General features: G+C 38.1%; 1 protein-coding gene across 7 annotated transcripts in view; it reads left to right on the plus strand.

Annotated features, from left to right (window-relative positions):
• The window catches only part of EMSY (EMSY transcriptional repressor, BRCA2 interacting), a 78,661-nt gene extending 68,144 nt beyond the window's left edge, over positions 1–10,517 (plus strand). For 6 of the 7 annotated variants that reach the window (XM_045817862.1, XM_045817858.1, XM_045817861.1 and 3 more), the window contains 4 exons: positions 1,729–1,880; positions 3,749–4,312; positions 5,256–5,756; positions 8,532–10,517. In XM_045817862.1, the coding sequence (XP_045673818.1) occupies positions 1,729–1,880; positions 3,749–4,312; positions 5,256–5,756; positions 8,532–8,726 (1,412 nt within the window). In that variant the 3' untranslated portion in view covers positions 8,727–10,517. The remainder of the gene's footprint in view (positions 1–1,728; positions 1,881–3,748; positions 4,313–5,255; positions 5,757–8,531) is intronic. The other variant, XM_045817863.1, reaches the window with a different exon arrangement.
• The last annotated feature ends 6,768 nt before the right edge of the window (positions 10,518–17,285 follow it).

The following is a 17,285-nucleotide window of genomic DNA, read 5'->3' on the forward strand; positions in this document are numbered from 1 at the left end:
GTTTTAGTCAGTCTTCTATTAAATCCATTTCATTTCTTAATAAAATTAATGTAATAATTATAAAGATTATATGGACAGCAGAAATGTTTCATATAATCTGATAATTTCATCAGAAATTGTCTTTATTTTTCAAATGTCATTCATTTCTGATGATGCTTTCATCAATAAAAACTACATTAATTTGCTTAATTTTAATATTAGTATGATTTATTTTTTTATTCAGTCATATTGTAAATGATTTCAGTAATTGTTTTGATATGAACCCTAACTCCTTTTTTTCCAGTTTGGTTGAGCACATGAGCACATATGGAAGATTTATGAATTCATATAGTTTAAAATATACATATAAAACAAACTGATACTGCAGTGCATTTATAAAAGAAGAGTAGTGGTGCTGCCTATAATCTCTTACATTAGATGGAGGCATGTGTACAAGGATACCAATAATTCATTTGTGAATATAGGTAGAATGTGTTATAGAAAGAAATAAAACTTGTTTCTATTTCACTGGATAGTTTTAAAGTCCTGTACTTAATGACACATAAATGTCACTTTTACATTGACTTCTGTGGTGATCATCTTACCCTTGGACACCCCACTAATGACTTTTCTAAGTATGGAACCACTACTACTTGAAATTGTAGGTCAAAATATGTGAGCATGAGCATTAGAATCATGGATTATTGAGAGAGTTTTGATACTCTCAAAATCCTTAGTTACTTTTCTAGATATTTTTTCTCAATAAACATAATCATTTTTAAAGCTCTGTAGAATAAGAAGTGGTAAATGTATATACTGTTTAAAGCATTAAAATTATGATTGATTGGCATCAATATAGATGAATATTTTTCATCTGTACTTTACTCAGTGGGACCTTTGTAGCAAGAGAATATTATTTCAATCTATACTCTTATCCATTTGTGCCAGATGAGCTAAATTTGAGAAGATGAAAGAACACTAATTTTTCTATTATTTTTTAAAATTTATATTTTAGTACTTAATAATTTAGGGACTGTTTTCAATCCATTACTTCCTTTGGTCCTCTTCTGGGTAGAAACAAATTTTTATTATCCTTTAAAAAATAAAACTGTAAGTTATAGAGTTTAAGTGACCTCTTCAAATTCACACAGCTGGTTGGTGGCAGAATCCAGAATCCAGGCGTGACTCCTGGTCCAGCTCTCTTTCTGCAGTGTCAACTTGACCTCTGACATCTTTAGGAATTGTAGGGAATGAAACAGTGTCACTTCATATAAAGGAGTGGATGTTTCTGGTTTTTGTTACATTTGGAACTGGGATAAAGAGAATAATTTGTATTGTCTTACTATCCTTAAATTAATCTGGCATCTATTACAGAAACAAATTACTGTTTTTTTACCTTAGTTGAATAAAGGACATTGGAGAAAGTGAGTACACCTCATAGGAGGTTGTAACTCTAAGGGATTTGTTCCTCCTTTATGATAATATTTTTCACCATGCTTCCACATACATTTTTCATATCATCCGTATAATAGCTCTGTTATTCCCATTTTACAGATGAGGATAGAATCTCATAGAAGTGACTTTCTCAGAATCACAGAGCTCATAGATGGGCAGACTCTGGTCTTCTGCCTCCTAGTTCACAGTATCACACTTTGTGATGCAGTATCACAGACATTTGTTTAAAATGGCTACTGTTTACAGATGCTGTAGTGGTTTCTGGAGAAATATCATCACCTCCTCTATTTTCAGTCAGCCATCGCTCCCAGCCTCAACAGCCCTCCCAGCCCCAGCGGACGCTGCTCCAGCATGTGGCTCAGTCACAGACTGCAACTCAGACTTCAGTGGTGGTGAAGTCCATCCCAGCCTCTTCCCCAGGAGCTATCACCCACATTATGCAGCAGGTTGTATCTCCACTTTTTCTTCCTACCTTCTGTAATTTTAGTTTGCTTGAAATGACGTTCAGTTTCTTCCCCTGTTGTAAAAGGAGAAATAACTGAATCAGAGTGTTTGTATTTTTCTTTCCTCTCTGAGGAGTGAATAGAGGAAATGAATTGAGAGTCTTAACAGAAAATAATTAAGAAATAGTGTTCTTGGATTTTCTGTGAACTCTTACTGTTTCAAAAGGGTGGGGCTATCTAGATGACTCTATAGCATCAGAATTGGTCATTGCTTCTAAGAATTTTATTGTTATGCAAGAATTTATCACTGAGGTAAGATTTTCAAATGAAATAGAGGTTGCTTGTTTTGCTGTTTGTTGCTTTTTTGTTTGTTTTACTTTTTGCTTTTATAATGAATCCTCATGGGAACATACGAATAAGTGGGTAAATAAATATTTGACTTATTTTACTATATGTGACCAATTAAGAAGGAAAAGACTCAACAGTAAGGAGAATGAATGAATTAAAACAGAAAATCTGGTACCAGGGATGCAGAAAAAGAAAACACATTGATAAGTTGATTTTGTGTCAGATACTGTGCTTTGAGCTTTAAATACATTAACTTATTTAATTCTCACTATTATCCTATAAGGTGGGTGTATTGTCCCTCTTACAAATGAGGAAACTCATGCTCACAGAAGTTAAATAATCTATCCTAGGTGGCAGAGCCAGGATTTAAACCCCAAGCAGCTTGCCTTTATTTTAAAGTAATGTCATAGATATCAGATATTCCAATGACTTATTAGTATTCACGTAAATCACCATCACTCGACTGGTAACAGTTGACCCTAGTGGTAGGCAATGAAGAGATTGTTGAATTAAAAACCTATGTGTGTAAGTTCATTATGAAATAGGGGAGGGGCTTCAATTTAATCCCAAAGCCTTAAAGTTTAGAGTGGAAGTGTAGCAAGAAGGATGAAGTTGGGTTGGATCTTGTGACACTGAGGGAAACCAGATGGCCAGAGGTTTTGCTGGGTGTCCGATCTCAGCCTGGAGTCTGGCCCTTACCTGGCCAGTCCTGACGTTGACTTTTCTCAAGACAGCCAGAGAAGTCAGGCAGGCTGGCCCTGTTACTGAAGATCAAGATCTCCTCCTAACGCTATTATAACCAACACCAGACAATCTCCATTTCCACTGACAGGAGTATTCTTGTCCCCTCCCCACCCTTTTTCCCTGCTGGGAGCCAGGTCTCTGGGAAACTATTGCCTCATGAGCCTGGACTCTGAGCAAAAGGGGCAAGGAGGGGTAGTGCAGAGGTTTTTTTCCTAGACTTTTGTGAAGTCTGGTAAACCATCTCCACTCTCACCAGAGAGGCCCTCTGTGGGGACTAGGATAGACAGGTTCCTCAGACAATAATTCTTACCTTCTGGACAGCATTGGAAATGCACACGGCCAAAGTGGGCTTCTCTGAACCTTGGCTTTTCTCCGGATACTTTTTTCTGGGTTGTTGTACCTTCTTTGGATGGTTAACATTGATGACCAGGCTGAAGAGCTGTTTCTTTGCCAGGGAACCTTTCCTTCTGTTCATGTGTTGGCCTATGCTTGCAGAGCAGCCTTATTCTTCTTGCCTGTAAGTTCTGGTCCTTCTTGAACTTTTCTTAGTGAGTAGACCAGTTTTTACAGTACTTAACACCTGAGAATTGAAATTATAAGAATCTCAATGTGAAGTCCCCTTTAGATTTGGGAACCTTAAGGTTTCTTGGTCTTTTTAGGCTCTTCCCTCTGAAATTTTTTGCATGAGTCTTATAACCAAGTCTTTTCCAATTTGACAAAAATGTAGCAATGTAGGTGTTTTCCTTATTTCATTCTTACTTTGTGCCTTTTTTACTTAGGCATTAAGCAGTCACACTGCTTTTACCAAACACAGCGAGGAACTTGGAACTGAGGAGGGCGAGGTTGAAGAGATGGACACTTTAGACCCTCAGACAGGTCTGTTTTACCGATCTGCCCTGACTCAGTCACAGTCCGCTAAACAGCAGAAACTTAGCCAGCCTCAGCTGGAACAGACTCAGCTGCAAGTGAAAACTCTGCAGTGCTTCCAGACTAAACAGAAGCAGACCATCCACCTGCAGGCAGACCAGCTCCAGCACAAACTCCCGCAAATGCCCCAGCTTTCCATCAGGCATCAAAAACTCACCCCTCTCCAGCAAGAACAAGCACAGCCCAAGCCAGATGTACAGCACACACAGCATCCTATCGTGGCCAAAGACAGGCAGCTTCCTACCTTAATGGCACAGCCCCCGCAAACTGTAGTACAGGTGCTTGCAGTGAAAACCACACAGCAGCTCCCTAAACTGCAGCAGGCTCCGAACCAACCAAAAATCTACGTGCAACCCCAAACCCCCCAGAGCCAAATGGCGCTCCCAGCCTCGTCAGAGAAACAGCCGACAAGCCAGGTAACGGAATATTGATAGCATGCAAAGTTAAACTTCTCTGTACACGGAAAAAATGAGACCATCACGACCTTAACGTGATTAGCGGTGCTTTCTCCTGGCAAGAGGAAACTCGAAAGCCTCATTACACTGGTGTTAGTTTACCCCATCAGGAGGTTGGCATTAGGGAAGAAGTGTACACCTTAGTATAGGAAGGGGAAAAATATCACTCAGAGCTTGATTTTCCAGGCATTTTTTAAATGAAGTCACTTCAGCATTGACCAACAGTGCATAGAAGTGATAACCCTAAATTATTTTTATTCTTTCTGTATAAAATATTTATTTCCATGCCTGTAAACTCCTATTTCTGTGACATTAATGCTAACTATAGCCTTTTAAGGAGCTTCATTGAACATCTTCCTTCATAGTTTACATCATCACCATCTAGTTAATAAATTATCTTCTAGATTGCAGAGGAATTATCTGTGGATATTTGAAAGAAAAACTATATTCGGGAAAGTCAGTGGCTTTGGAGTGACGTGTGTATGTGTAAATTATAAATATATATAGAGAATATGTTTGTGTAAATGTATTTTGAAGCAACAGATTTTTAAAACCCTTTTTATTTTAAAAAGCCGAAGATTATATGAAATAATTTGAGATAGGTTGAAGGTATACTGTAGGAATGTAAATCCCAAAGGAAAACAAGGCTGCTGTGACTTTTTTTCCTTTATTGCTACGAACCTTGGCTGGCTGAACAAAGGTTCTTTCAACCCCTCCTCTTCCCCTAGATTCCTTACAAGTAACCAGTTACTTTCCTACTCAGCCTTCTTGTCAAAACACCAAGCTTCACAATGTCTTCCTAGTATACCGCACGAATGTTTCTTTTGCCATATTGTCTGGGGTGTTTGATAGGTTTTCTCAAAGAGATGTAGCTGTAACACACACAACCCCAATTTGTTTTCAGGTGGAGCAGCCAATTATAACCCAAGGATCCTCTGTTACAAAGATAACTTTTGAGGGGCGCCAGCCACCCACAGTTACAAAGATAACTGGTGGCAGTTCTGTGCCTAAGCTGACATCACCAGTTACAAGCATATCTCCCATTCAGGCCTCTGAGAAGACAGCAGTGTCAGACATTTTGAAAATGTCTTTGATGGAAGCTCAGATTGATACAAATGTAGAGCATATGGTAGTGGATCCCCCAAAGAAGGCTCTTGCCACTAGTATGCTCACTGGTGAAGCAGGATCATTATCCTCCACCCACGTGGTAGTGACAGGGATGGCGAATTGCACTCCCCAGCAACAGAAATGTAGAGAGTCCTGTTCAAGTCCATCTGCTGTTGGTCCTCCCCTAACATCAAGGAAAATCGATGCACCAGGAGTGCCTGCGACAGGCCAGTTCATGCGTATTCAAAATGTAGGCCAAAAGAAAGCTGAAGAGAGCCCAGCAGAAATTATCATCCAGGTAAGAATTAGAGCTCTTGAGAACTCCTGAATGTGAGAACTCTCTGGCGTCTTGGTGGGTGGCGGTGGGTGGGGGGTGGCGGGTTTGGTGTATTAGGGGTTGTCACAGGAGGAGTCAGGCCAAGATGGGAAAAAGACAGATTATCTGGATATACAATGTTTGACAAATTTGGTTTAATACGATTTAGATGTACAATTTTATATTTATTTTTTGGAAGTGAGTCCTAGAAAATTGATGGACATTGTCACAAGGCAACCCATATGTCAGCTGGGTTTATAAAAGCAAGCCACCTCTGAAGACTGGCAACTTCCTGGGGTCAGTTTTGGGCTCCTTAATTTTTGCTCAGACACTCTTGGGAGATAATTGCATTGTACTTCTATTTCAAGTACATTTCAGGGACCCTTTCCTTGGAAAAACACAGTTCTTGATTTTGGTCCAAATTTATGGTTTTCGGGACAATGAACCTTAATTAACTGACATGTCTGGAGAAACATGTTGTAAGAGAATTTTCTAAGTAATTTAATTTTATATCTAACTTGGGATTAATCATAAAGCTTTGCTTTTTGTTTCAATCATTGTTATTGAAAAATTTTGTTATGGTTACTGTTCTGCCTTGGTAAGTACAGGCCAGTGAATATGTCTTATATTCCCTTCATTCTAAACTCATCTTCCATCGTGCATAACAGATCAAGACCGGAGAGCTACTTAGTTCAGACTGGCCCTGAGGAACTGTGTTTCATTGCCCTCTCCCCTTGCAGGGTACCATGCTGTATTCTTGACAGTTGTCATTTTTTGATAAGCTGACAGATGTCTTAAAAGGGATCAGAGCAGCACATTTTAGCTAGTTGAGAACATTTGGATTTATGAAATGTAGATAGTCTAGGACTTAACATAGATTCAGACTTGGAAATTTCTATGGTAAACTTATCCTTTTCCATGATGCCAAGCTATGAGAGAGTGAAAATTAACTAATATTAACCCAAATATGATATAATTAAATATGGGGGAAATGCTTAAAGGCACATAGAACTGTTGAATTATTCAAATAATTTGGTTTTCCCTTTTAAAACAAATGCTAGTGAATTAAATAATCTTTGACAAAGGGATTTTTTTTCCTCTAAAGAGAGAGTACAGTGAAAAAGAATGGTGTCCTGGCTTTACCATTGACTGTGACTTTGGGCAAAGCTACTTAACCTCATTGAGCCTTAGTCTCCTCATCAGTAAAACGGGGAATAAGGTACGCCTACTTTACGTGATGGATTTACGGATTACATACAATTGAAATGAAGCACCTAGCACAGTACCTGGCTCATAGTGATTGCCCAACAGATGGTAACTTGTTTTATTTTTACTAAAATTTACTGTGGCTCCTGGGGGTTTAAATTCATATGCTCACTAAATTGAAAATGATTTTGGATAGTTTAATTGGAGATTATTTTCTGCACTTTATGAACAGGGGTGAAAATACAGTTTGTTTTGTGTATCAAGGATAATAGCTAATTAATAGTTTCTCTACAGAATAGTCAGCTAACTTTTAGCATGTATCATGTATTAGATTGCGATATCAGAGGCAAGGAATCAAACTTTTAGAGTCAGAAATAACTAGATTTGAATCTCACCTGTACTCCTTACCAAGATTTGGGTCTTGAGCAGTAGCTAACCTCTGTGCCTCAGTTTCATTATCTGTGAAATGGAAACAGTAGCATTCACATCGTGGGCGCGGGGTTGTTTTGAGAGTTAGGTGAGAAGATGTATATAAAGCATCTGGTTAAGTGTCTGATGCCAGACACTTGTTATAATATATAGCTCTTGTTATAATCATCATTAATACATTGTGAGAACATTTTCAGATCATATTAGTAATACTTAGCTTATACCTGAAGTATTAATTTTACTGATTCGGTAAAATGCCTATGGGGGAGAGTGAAAGAAGTTTGCAGAAGTGCTTTGATATTAAATGCTTTGAATGAAAAGCATGTCCTTTTAGACAGCAGTAATGTGTATTTCATTCATTTGTTCACTCATTCCACATGTATTATTTAACCTTTTATGTTCCAGGCACTGTGCTAGGTACTGGGAATAAAATAATGAACAAGATGAATCTACTGTCCTGAAGGAGTCTATATTGTGGAATTCATAGTATTTTAGAACTGCAAGGGTCTTTAGAGCATATTTTCTCCAACTGTCTCATTTTACACAAGATCAAACTAAAGCTCGAGGAAGTGAAGTGACGTTTTCAGAGGTCCACAAGTAGAGCCAGAGCTGAATGAAAATCCTGGTCTCCTGACTCTGAGACTTTTCCCACAATGATTAGCTATATGAAACGAGAACAAACACACACAAAATCTGACTGTATTTACATTTAAAATGTGCTTAATGATCAAATTAAAGTGGCCTTCAAAGTTCCTCTCTAATTAGGCACAGATTTCAGCCTCCTATATTGGAAGAGGAGCCATCAGGACTAGTCACACTGCTTTGAGTTTTCTAGGACTTAGCTTTGAATCCTGACATTAACCCTGACCAGCTGTGAGACCTCGATTAAGTCACTGACCCTCTTGGTTTCCTCATTTGCAAAATGGGAGTAACATTTTCCTGACAGTGTTGTTATGGGGATTTAGTAGAGTATCGTAGGTGAAAGGGCCTAGCACAGTGCCTAGTCTGTAGTAGTTGCCTAATGAATGTCAGATCCCTTTTCCTTCTTTAGTGTTGCAAAAATCCTTCTGTTACCTTTTTTTACCATAAAGCTTCTTTTCTCTTCTGTGTCTTCTCTTCCAGGCCATTCCCCAGTATGCTATTCCTTGTCACTCCAGCTCCAATGTAGTAGTAGAGCCCAGTGGGCTCCTTGAGCTGAACAACTTCACCAGTCAGCAGTTGGATGACGATGAAACAGCAATGGAGCAGGACATAGACAGTAGCACAGAGGATGGAACTGAGCCCAGCCCCTCTCAGAGTTCTGCTGAACGGTCCTAGTGTTTTGGACACAGGAGTGCACTTTAAAGCCTACTTGGTTACCAAGTGTCCAGGGAAGCCCTTCTATTTTGATGTCTAAAGAGAGCACTTTGCCCACGCTTAGGCTGTAGATAGACCCTGCAGCAGCAGTGTTTCAACAAGAATTGCTGCGGGAGCAGCATTTTAAAACAAGATAAAACTCACAGGGGAATGAATGTACTTTTAAAAAAAGAAGAAGGAAAAAGAAAAGGAAAGAATGCACATCCACAGTGGCATAAGACCTGGTGTCCTTCCTCTCTTGGACCACAGCTGGTGAAAGAGTTCACCTTGCAGTGCAAAGACTTCTGTGAATGTTCCTCAACTGGTTTCTGCTGAGCAAAACACCATCAAAAAAGGAGAATGTGAATAGTTTGTACTTTGAAACAGTGTTTCAGGAACAGGGTTTTTTTTTTTATCTTATGTTTGCAAATCCTTGGATTTGCAAAAGTGTTAAATTGGTTAACATTTTACATTTGCTCAGATCATAGTTTATAAAATAACTAGAAAAATACTGGCATTAAAGAATCCTTGCTGGATGGTGAAAATCAGATCCCTAACCGGTGGGAACTGCTTTTTGGGGTGGCTTGTACATTCTCACCAATTGTATGCTAATTTATTGTGTTGTTGTTCCTTTGTGCTCTAGTCTGGCACACTTGCCTTCTATTTATTTAAATGTAAACATTTCAAAGCAGACTATATTTCTTGTGACAAATTTCCTGTAAACCAGGATTGCCTGCCTTTTCACCTCCCCACTTCCCACTGTAAGAAAACTTAACAAGAAAACTGTTTTATTGTGAAGCAGAGGAAAAAAACATTTTCTGTCCCAAAGGAAATGTTCACTTACATTCAGGAAAACAAATTATTCATATGATGCTATCTTTACATTGAAATTGCACATTCATGTTGGACTGAGAGTTTGAAAATCTTTTACATACTTTGGTTTAACGCCCTTTGAAATGTATAAAAAGTTCATTTATAGTTCCGAATGTAATGTTTTTAAGCATTCTGCCTTTTTAGGACACAGTGTGTTGAGCAGTATGTTTGGGTCTCATGATCACTGTCCATCACGGTAGAGTGAGGGGTCAGAGGGCGGGAGGGTAAGAGGCAGTTCTGACAAGTTGTGGCAAAGGAAACTATACTTTTCATTTTTTAAAAAAATGTAAATAGAAAAGTTTTTAACGGTTTTATATAGATTTCACTATAAATAAGCGTTTTAAGACTGACAAATGTTGAACTGTACATACATGTATCAGCATAACTGCCCAATTTTTTTGGTGCTTAAGTACTGTAAGTAGAATTCATCAACAGTCTCCTGATTTTTGCATCTATATCTGGAAAGAAAAACTGTGATACTGTAGTTAATAAATTCCCACTAGAGTGACACTGAAGATTTAAACACAAGCATTCATAAGATGCACTAATCTCTGGTAGTTGTCATTATTTCTGTTAGGTGATAATGACTTACCCATAGATGGAGCTGTTGGATATTATTTTATTGTACAAATTCATGTTTAAAAAGACTTTGTGACTGTTTATAGTTAAGTAATTTTTTTAACCTCTTGGGTCATAGACTTTGAAAATCTAATTACACTATGAATTCTCTCACCAAAAAGATACACATGCCAATATACATGTTAGGTTTTGCATACAATTTTAGGGGTTCATGGGCCCCTTAGCCTATCCTGTATTCCAGGTTAAGCCCTCTGTTATGGTCAATCCATTACTTAACAGATGTAAGTTTTTATAAAATAAAATATCTTAAATATCTGTGAATCAGGTAATATGAGCGAACTTGAATAAAATGATACGTTCTACTTCTGTATATTTTGGCAGCATAGCATACCCATGTCCCTTTTAGAATATAGCTTTAATATGTTTCAGCAACCAGAATGGCAAATGAAACTTTCATAGTCTACATTTTTAAAAATTAGTGTATATATTAACAAATTATCAAATGAGGGATTTAATTTTTTTCTTTTAAAGGTATTGATTTCAAGGACAGCATGAACTCTTTTATTCAACAAATACTAATTAAGCATCTCATATGTTCCAGGTACTATTCTAAGCACCAGGGATACTATAGTGAATAAACAAAATTCTGCCCCTACGGAGTTCACAACAGGACGTCCTGCCGATGACATGGATGTGAGGGCTAAAGAACGGAGGAAACAGGAGGGCCTCTCAGGTCTCTTGATGAAGCAGATGGTGATACCGTATAGCTTGTTGGCCATTGGCCATTCATACCGCTTTGGAGAAATGTCTGCTCAGGTCCTTTGCCCATTTTTCAATTGAATTATTTTCTGTTTTATTATTTAAATTGAAAGCTTTTGAAGTACAGGAAATATTTCAACTCAAAAGTAAGCTCCTCTCTGGTAATTAATTCATCATTCTTAAAATCTTAGGTTCTAGTTCTTCCTCTTCAATGTAACAAATTGCTTAATGTTCCTAAAACTATAGACTTCCTCTATAGTTGGAAAAACTTTTAAATACTTCTTTTTTAGTGAGGTGGTTCTCTCAAATCTGCTGGGATAGGAGACATAGTAAAAAGGAAATAGTGGTCAGGCGGTCTGGATTTGAGTCCCAGACTCCTCTTTTTATTGATTATATGAGCTTGAGCAAGTCATATTACTCATAATACAATGTGTTTCTGACACCACACGGTTATTGTGAAGACGAGATGTAATAGTAGATGTAAAATGCCCTGCACAGAGTTAGGTGCTCCATTTTTGAAGTCTGGTATTTATATCACCCTCACTTTCTATTGAATAAATAGAAGACTCAGAGACAAGTGATGTACCAAAACTCACAGATTAAATGCCAGTAGGCATCCTGCTGAGCCATGAGTTGCTGCTCTCTATAGAGAAGTGTGTGTGTTCCACCAAACAGGACTGACCTTTGGAAGGGTAGAGGAACTTGGTGTTGGTCTACAAGGAGGGAGCCCAGAAAATCTGGAATTATCTTCTGGAGCATGGTCCCCTTGTAATACAGGCTTCCCTCACTAGGTGAGTGTTCTAGGAACCCATCTGTACCAGTGTACCAGCTGGCATTTTTGTGAGAGGCTGCGTTTGGTTTCAGTGAGTTTTTTTGCATATGCTTTTAACATTTGCCCATCTCATGATGGGTGATTTACAAGCACACCTGCCCACAGCACACTGAGTATTCATTAGTTTTTGACCAAAAACAGTATGACCTCTGTGCCTCACCACCCCCCTCCGCCCCTCCCCATTTAACCATTCACTCCTAGTGGCCTTTTGTTTCCCTGGATGAAAAAAAGTCCCCAAAGGGGAACATTTTGCTGATGCGGAAGAGGTGAAGCAAAAAATGGCAGAAGTACTAAAAGGCATCAAAATTGATGAGTTCAAAAACATTTGAGCGGTGGAAAAATTGTCTCGATAGGTATACTGCAATCAGATGGAGGGAGAGTACTTTGAAGATGACTGAAGTTTAAATGTAAGAATAAATACACAAATTTTTATAAACAAATTCCGGTTTTGGGGGGGGAAACTCCCCCTTATATAACATCTCTTTACCAGCCTTGGGTGATTTCACACAGGTGCTCAATTTAAGTTTGTTTTTTGAGTTCAATTATGTGTCACAAATCCCAGATAAGAGGAAGTAAAGTGAAAAAGCACCATATAAGCAAGGCCTTTCCAAGAAAGGACAGAGAAGAAAACATTCTGCTGTGTCTGCTTGTAGGTTTATAAACCTTTAAGTAGGCAAGGCTTGACCTATATTGAAAAAAGAAGAAGCTATTAATAGGGTCAGATTAGTAGAGAAGCACTTGTGAGAAGCCTCACTCCATCTTCTTCCCTCCTCCTTACTTACATGTACACACTAACTAAAAATACGTGCTTGCTTTTTTTTTAAACCAGACAAGTCTGGGTTTGAATCCTGACAAGCCATGTGAACTCAGACAAGCTCTAAGAGGCTCAAAACAGTGGAAAATGAAAAGATAATGCCACATTATCTAATTCCCACTAAAAAAAAAAAAAAAGGCTGATCTGGTATCTTGGCTTTTCTTTCTCTCTTGACAAATAGTTGTTGGGTACTTTTCACATGCAGACATTGAAGATGTAGTTGTCAGCCAAGGGGAAAAGCCCCTACCCTGATGGAGCTTCAGCCCAGTGAAGGAGATATGGTAAAGTTCACAAGTAAGTACATTGCTGAGTACACTGTGTGCTGTGGTGGAGAAATAACGTGGTGCTGTGGTAGCATAGAAATGGGGTGAAGGGAGAGTTTCCCTCAGGATGGAATGCTTAAGCCATGATCCGAAGGAAGATGGGACTAGGCAAAAAGGACAGGGACAGCTGTCCAGACAGATGGACAGTAGGTACAGAGGCCCTATGGCAGGAGGGGGCTCCCAGCAGGCCAGTGTGCAGCAGCATGGAGAGCAAGGGCAGCCAGCATGGTGGCAGCAGAAAGTGCAAAGTGAACTGCGTGTTGGTTATGGTAAAGGTCCAGGTCTTTATTCTAAGAATGAGATGTCATTGAAAAGTTTCCAGGTTTTGGAGCTGGCACTACATTTACAAATTATTTGGAGTTATATTGGTTCATTAGAACAGAAAAACAAATGATTTGACATTTCTCTTTTGGGTGCCAGTCTCAACTCCTGTCCTTTTATCAGGCATCTTCAGTGGTTTCCCCAGTACTACACTGGGGAGTCTGGCGTACAAGGGTCTCAGCCAAAACTTTAACCAGTGTTTCTAGATTCAAAATCCTTTTCACTGCCCTGACCTACTGCTTACCCTCCAGCAAACATATTTTAGGCTCTGCAGTTGCAAGTCTCACTCATTCCTCAAAGCCCAGTTTGAGTTCCTCCCTTTTCACCAAGACTGCCCACATCTCTCCAGTGAGGACTCATCCCACTGCACTGCGGGGTTCCTTTAGCATTTGGGGAGAAATACATGTTCACTTAGTAGTTAGCATTAATTACCTACTGTGAATTGCTTGCATTGCATTATGGTTGTCTGTGTAGACAAGGATTCACGTTTTACTTTTTTGAAGTCACCCAATTTCTTGTATATCTGATAGGAATTCTAGGTGTGCACTATCACACAATTTGAGGGTTCCTTGGTAATTCCCTGCAATGCGTCTTTCAGTTATTCTAAAAAATTCTTTCAGCCTAAAGTGAGAGGTACTGAGCTGTCTCCATTTTTCTCTTACTTCTTTGGTTCTCAAGGCTTAGTATTCAAGTTTGTTAGAATTTAGTGAGGTCATTGATAATCTTCATAGGATTCACTTTTATTAAGCCAACAACATTCATTCTATTTGGTTCTCCACAGGACCAGCTGCTTTTCCCCTGTCTGGCAGAGTTCGACTCAGCCCGTGTCCCTGCTCACTCAGTGCAGCCTTCCTGATGCTGCCATGCACACTGTGGCAGGGGGGTCCAACCTTTTGGTGTCTAGGCCAAACTGGAAGAAGAAGAGTTGTCTTGGGCCACACATTAAATACACAAACACTAACAAAAACTGATGAGCAAAAAAAGGTCCATGCATAATTTTCATGATATCCGCCACCACAGATAAGCAAAAAAGTCCTCACAAAACCCTAATGATGCAGCAGGCCTTTCAATAATCTTTTAAAATAGTCAAGCAGGTTCCAAGTATGGGATCACTAATATAGAAAATATACATATCTAAGTAATAAATCTTCATATAAAACTTGTAATAAAACTAAGTAATGGTTTAAGTAAATTTAAGATTTTGTGTTTGACTGCATTTATGGCCATCATGGGCCTCGTGCAGCCCATGAGCCATGGGTTGGACGCCCCCTGCACTATGGCTTCAGCCTCACTGCATATGCGTTAGATCATTGAATATATACTTTGTGAGTGGTTATTATGTCCCAGGAACTATTCTAGCCCTATTTTGTTCTAGGAACAAAATAGTGGGCGGGTGGGGACTTCTGCCCTATATTGTTTACATTCTAATTGGGCTATAAATACAAATTTAAAAATACATAGCATCTTAGTGATAAATAGAGGAGAATATCAAGTTCTAAAGCCTATGGGTGTGAATTTTTAGGCAGGATAGACAGAGAAGTACACATGAAGGCAACTTGAAGAAACCCTGAAGAGCGTGAGGGATTCAGCCAGGCTGACGTCACTAGGAAGTGTTGAAGGGGGAGGGAACAGCAAGTGCAAAGGCCGTGGGGTGTGTATCTGGCATGTTCAAAGAACAGTATGGAGAACAATGAGATCAGATCAGAGTGAATGGGACAGAGGGAGAGGTGGAATAGAAGGTCATTGGGAGAGCTAGAACTATTTGTAAATTGTTTTTATTACGAAAAAAATGTTGGATTTTGTGAAGTGCTTTTTATGCATCAATTGAGGTGATCATGTGGACTTTTCCCATTTATTAATGTTTTAAGTGGATTGATTTTTCTTATGATGAACTATTCTTAAATTCCTGTTATAAATCCCACATGGTTATGCTATATAACCCTTTTAATATGCTGTTGGATTTGATTTGCTAGCATTTTGTTGAACATTCTTGTGTTTATATTCATGAGGGATATTGGCCTGTAATTTTTTTACATCTTTAGCTGGCTTTAGTATCAGAGTAATGTTGGCCTCATAGAATGAATTAGGAAGTGTTCTCTTTTGTTTTCTGGAAGAGTTTAAGAAGGATTGATGTTATTTCTTTAAATGTTTGGTGAAATTCACCAGTAAAGCCATCTTGGTCCTGGAATTTCCTTGGTTGGGAGGTTTTTGATTAGTGATTCAATATTTTTTCTTGTTATAAGTCTGTTGAGATTTTCTATTTATTTTTAAGCCAGTTTATATAATGTGTGTATTTCTAGGAATTTGTTCATTATTCTCCATGATCTGATTTGTTGGGTTACAATTGTGCATAGTTTTCTTATACATTTACTTCTGTAAGGAAGCAGTCAGGTCCCTGCCTTCATTTCCAGTTTTAGTTATTGATGTCTTCTATTTTCTTTGTCAGTACCTAAAGGGTCGTCAGTTTTATTGATCTTTTTTAAAAACTTTTTAAATCAATATTTAGTGTTTTTCTTTTGTCTATTTTATTTATCTTTATTCTGTTCTATACTATTTCGTTCCTTTTGCTAGTTTTGGGTTTAGATTTGAGAGATTTCTTCTTTGCTGACGTAGGCATTTATGAGTAAAATTGCCCTCTGAGCATTACTTTTGCTGTATTCCATAAATATAAGTATGTTATGGCTTTAAAAAAATTTATCTCGAGGTATTTTCTAGTTTCTCTTGTGATTTCTTCAATCTTGGTTAAGAACGTGTTGTTTAATTTCCACATATTTGTGAGTTTTCCAGCTTTACTTCTATTATTGATGTCTGTCTTTATTCCATTGTGGATATCCAATCCACAGCTGAGAGTGGTACGCTGAAGTCTCCACATCCCCATTAATGCAGAACTGCCTATTTCTCCCTTCAATTCTGTTACTATTTGCCTCAGATATTTTGGGACTCGCTGCATATATGTTTATAATTGTTACATCTTCTTAATGACTTAAATCCTTTATTTAGTGTCCTTCTTTGTCTCCAGTAACAATTTTTGATCTAAAGTCTATTTTGTCGATAGACTTTTGTCTGATATTAATGTAGTCACCTCAGCTCTCTTTTGATTATCATTTACATGGAATATATTTTTCCATATTTTCACTTGTAACCTGTTTGTGTCTTTAGATCTAAAATAATTCTCATGATATCGTCTTGGATCTTCTTAAAAAAAATCCAATCTACCAATCTCTGCTTATTGATCAGAGAGTTTAATCCATTTACATTTAATGTAATTACCAATAAGGAAGGATTGACTTCTGCCATTTGGTATTTGTTTTTCATGTGTGTTAATGCATTCTTTTCATCCCTCATTTTTCCCCATTGCAACCTTCTTTGGTGTTTAGTTTATTTATTTTTTTGTAGTGAAATGTTTTGATTCCCTCATTTCCTTAGTGTACTTTTTTTTAGATATTTAGATATTTCCTTCATGGTTAACATAGAGGTTACATTGAACATCCTAAATTTGTATCAGTCTGGTTTGAATGATACCCACTTACCTTCAGTAGCATGCAGAACTCTGCCCCGTTCAGCTTTGTCCTGGCTTCATGTGGTTGTCATCACAGATTACATCTTTGTAGATTGTGTGTCCAATAACAGATTTATAATTATGTTGCGTATTTGTCTTTTAAATTGTGAAGGAAATAAAAAACAGAGTTGCCATCCAAAAAATACAGTATATACAGAGTTTTATATTTGCCCACATAGCTGCTTTTACCTGGAAACCTTTATTTCTTCATTGGCTTAATAAAGGACATTCAAGTGGCCTTTAATTTCAACTTGAAGGACTCACTTTAGCATTTATTTTAGGGAATGTTTTAGTGGTGATGAACTCCCTGAGCTTTTGTTTATCTGATAATGTCTTAATTTCTCTCTCATTTTCAAAGGACAGTTTTACCAGAAATTAGGTTCTTAACTAACAGGCTTTTCCCTCCAGCACTTTAAATATGTTATCCCCGCCCTGGCTGGTATGCCTCATTTGGTTGGAGCATCATCCCATAAACCAATGG

The sequence above is a fragment of the Phyllostomus hastatus genome, unplaced genomic scaffold (assembly GCF_019186645.2).
Source record: "Phyllostomus hastatus isolate PE091 unplaced genomic scaffold, TTU_PhHast_1.1 phas_scaffold_317, whole genome shotgun sequence".
NCBI classification, from domain to species: Eukaryota; Metazoa; Chordata; class Mammalia; order Chiroptera; family Phyllostomidae; genus Phyllostomus; species Phyllostomus hastatus.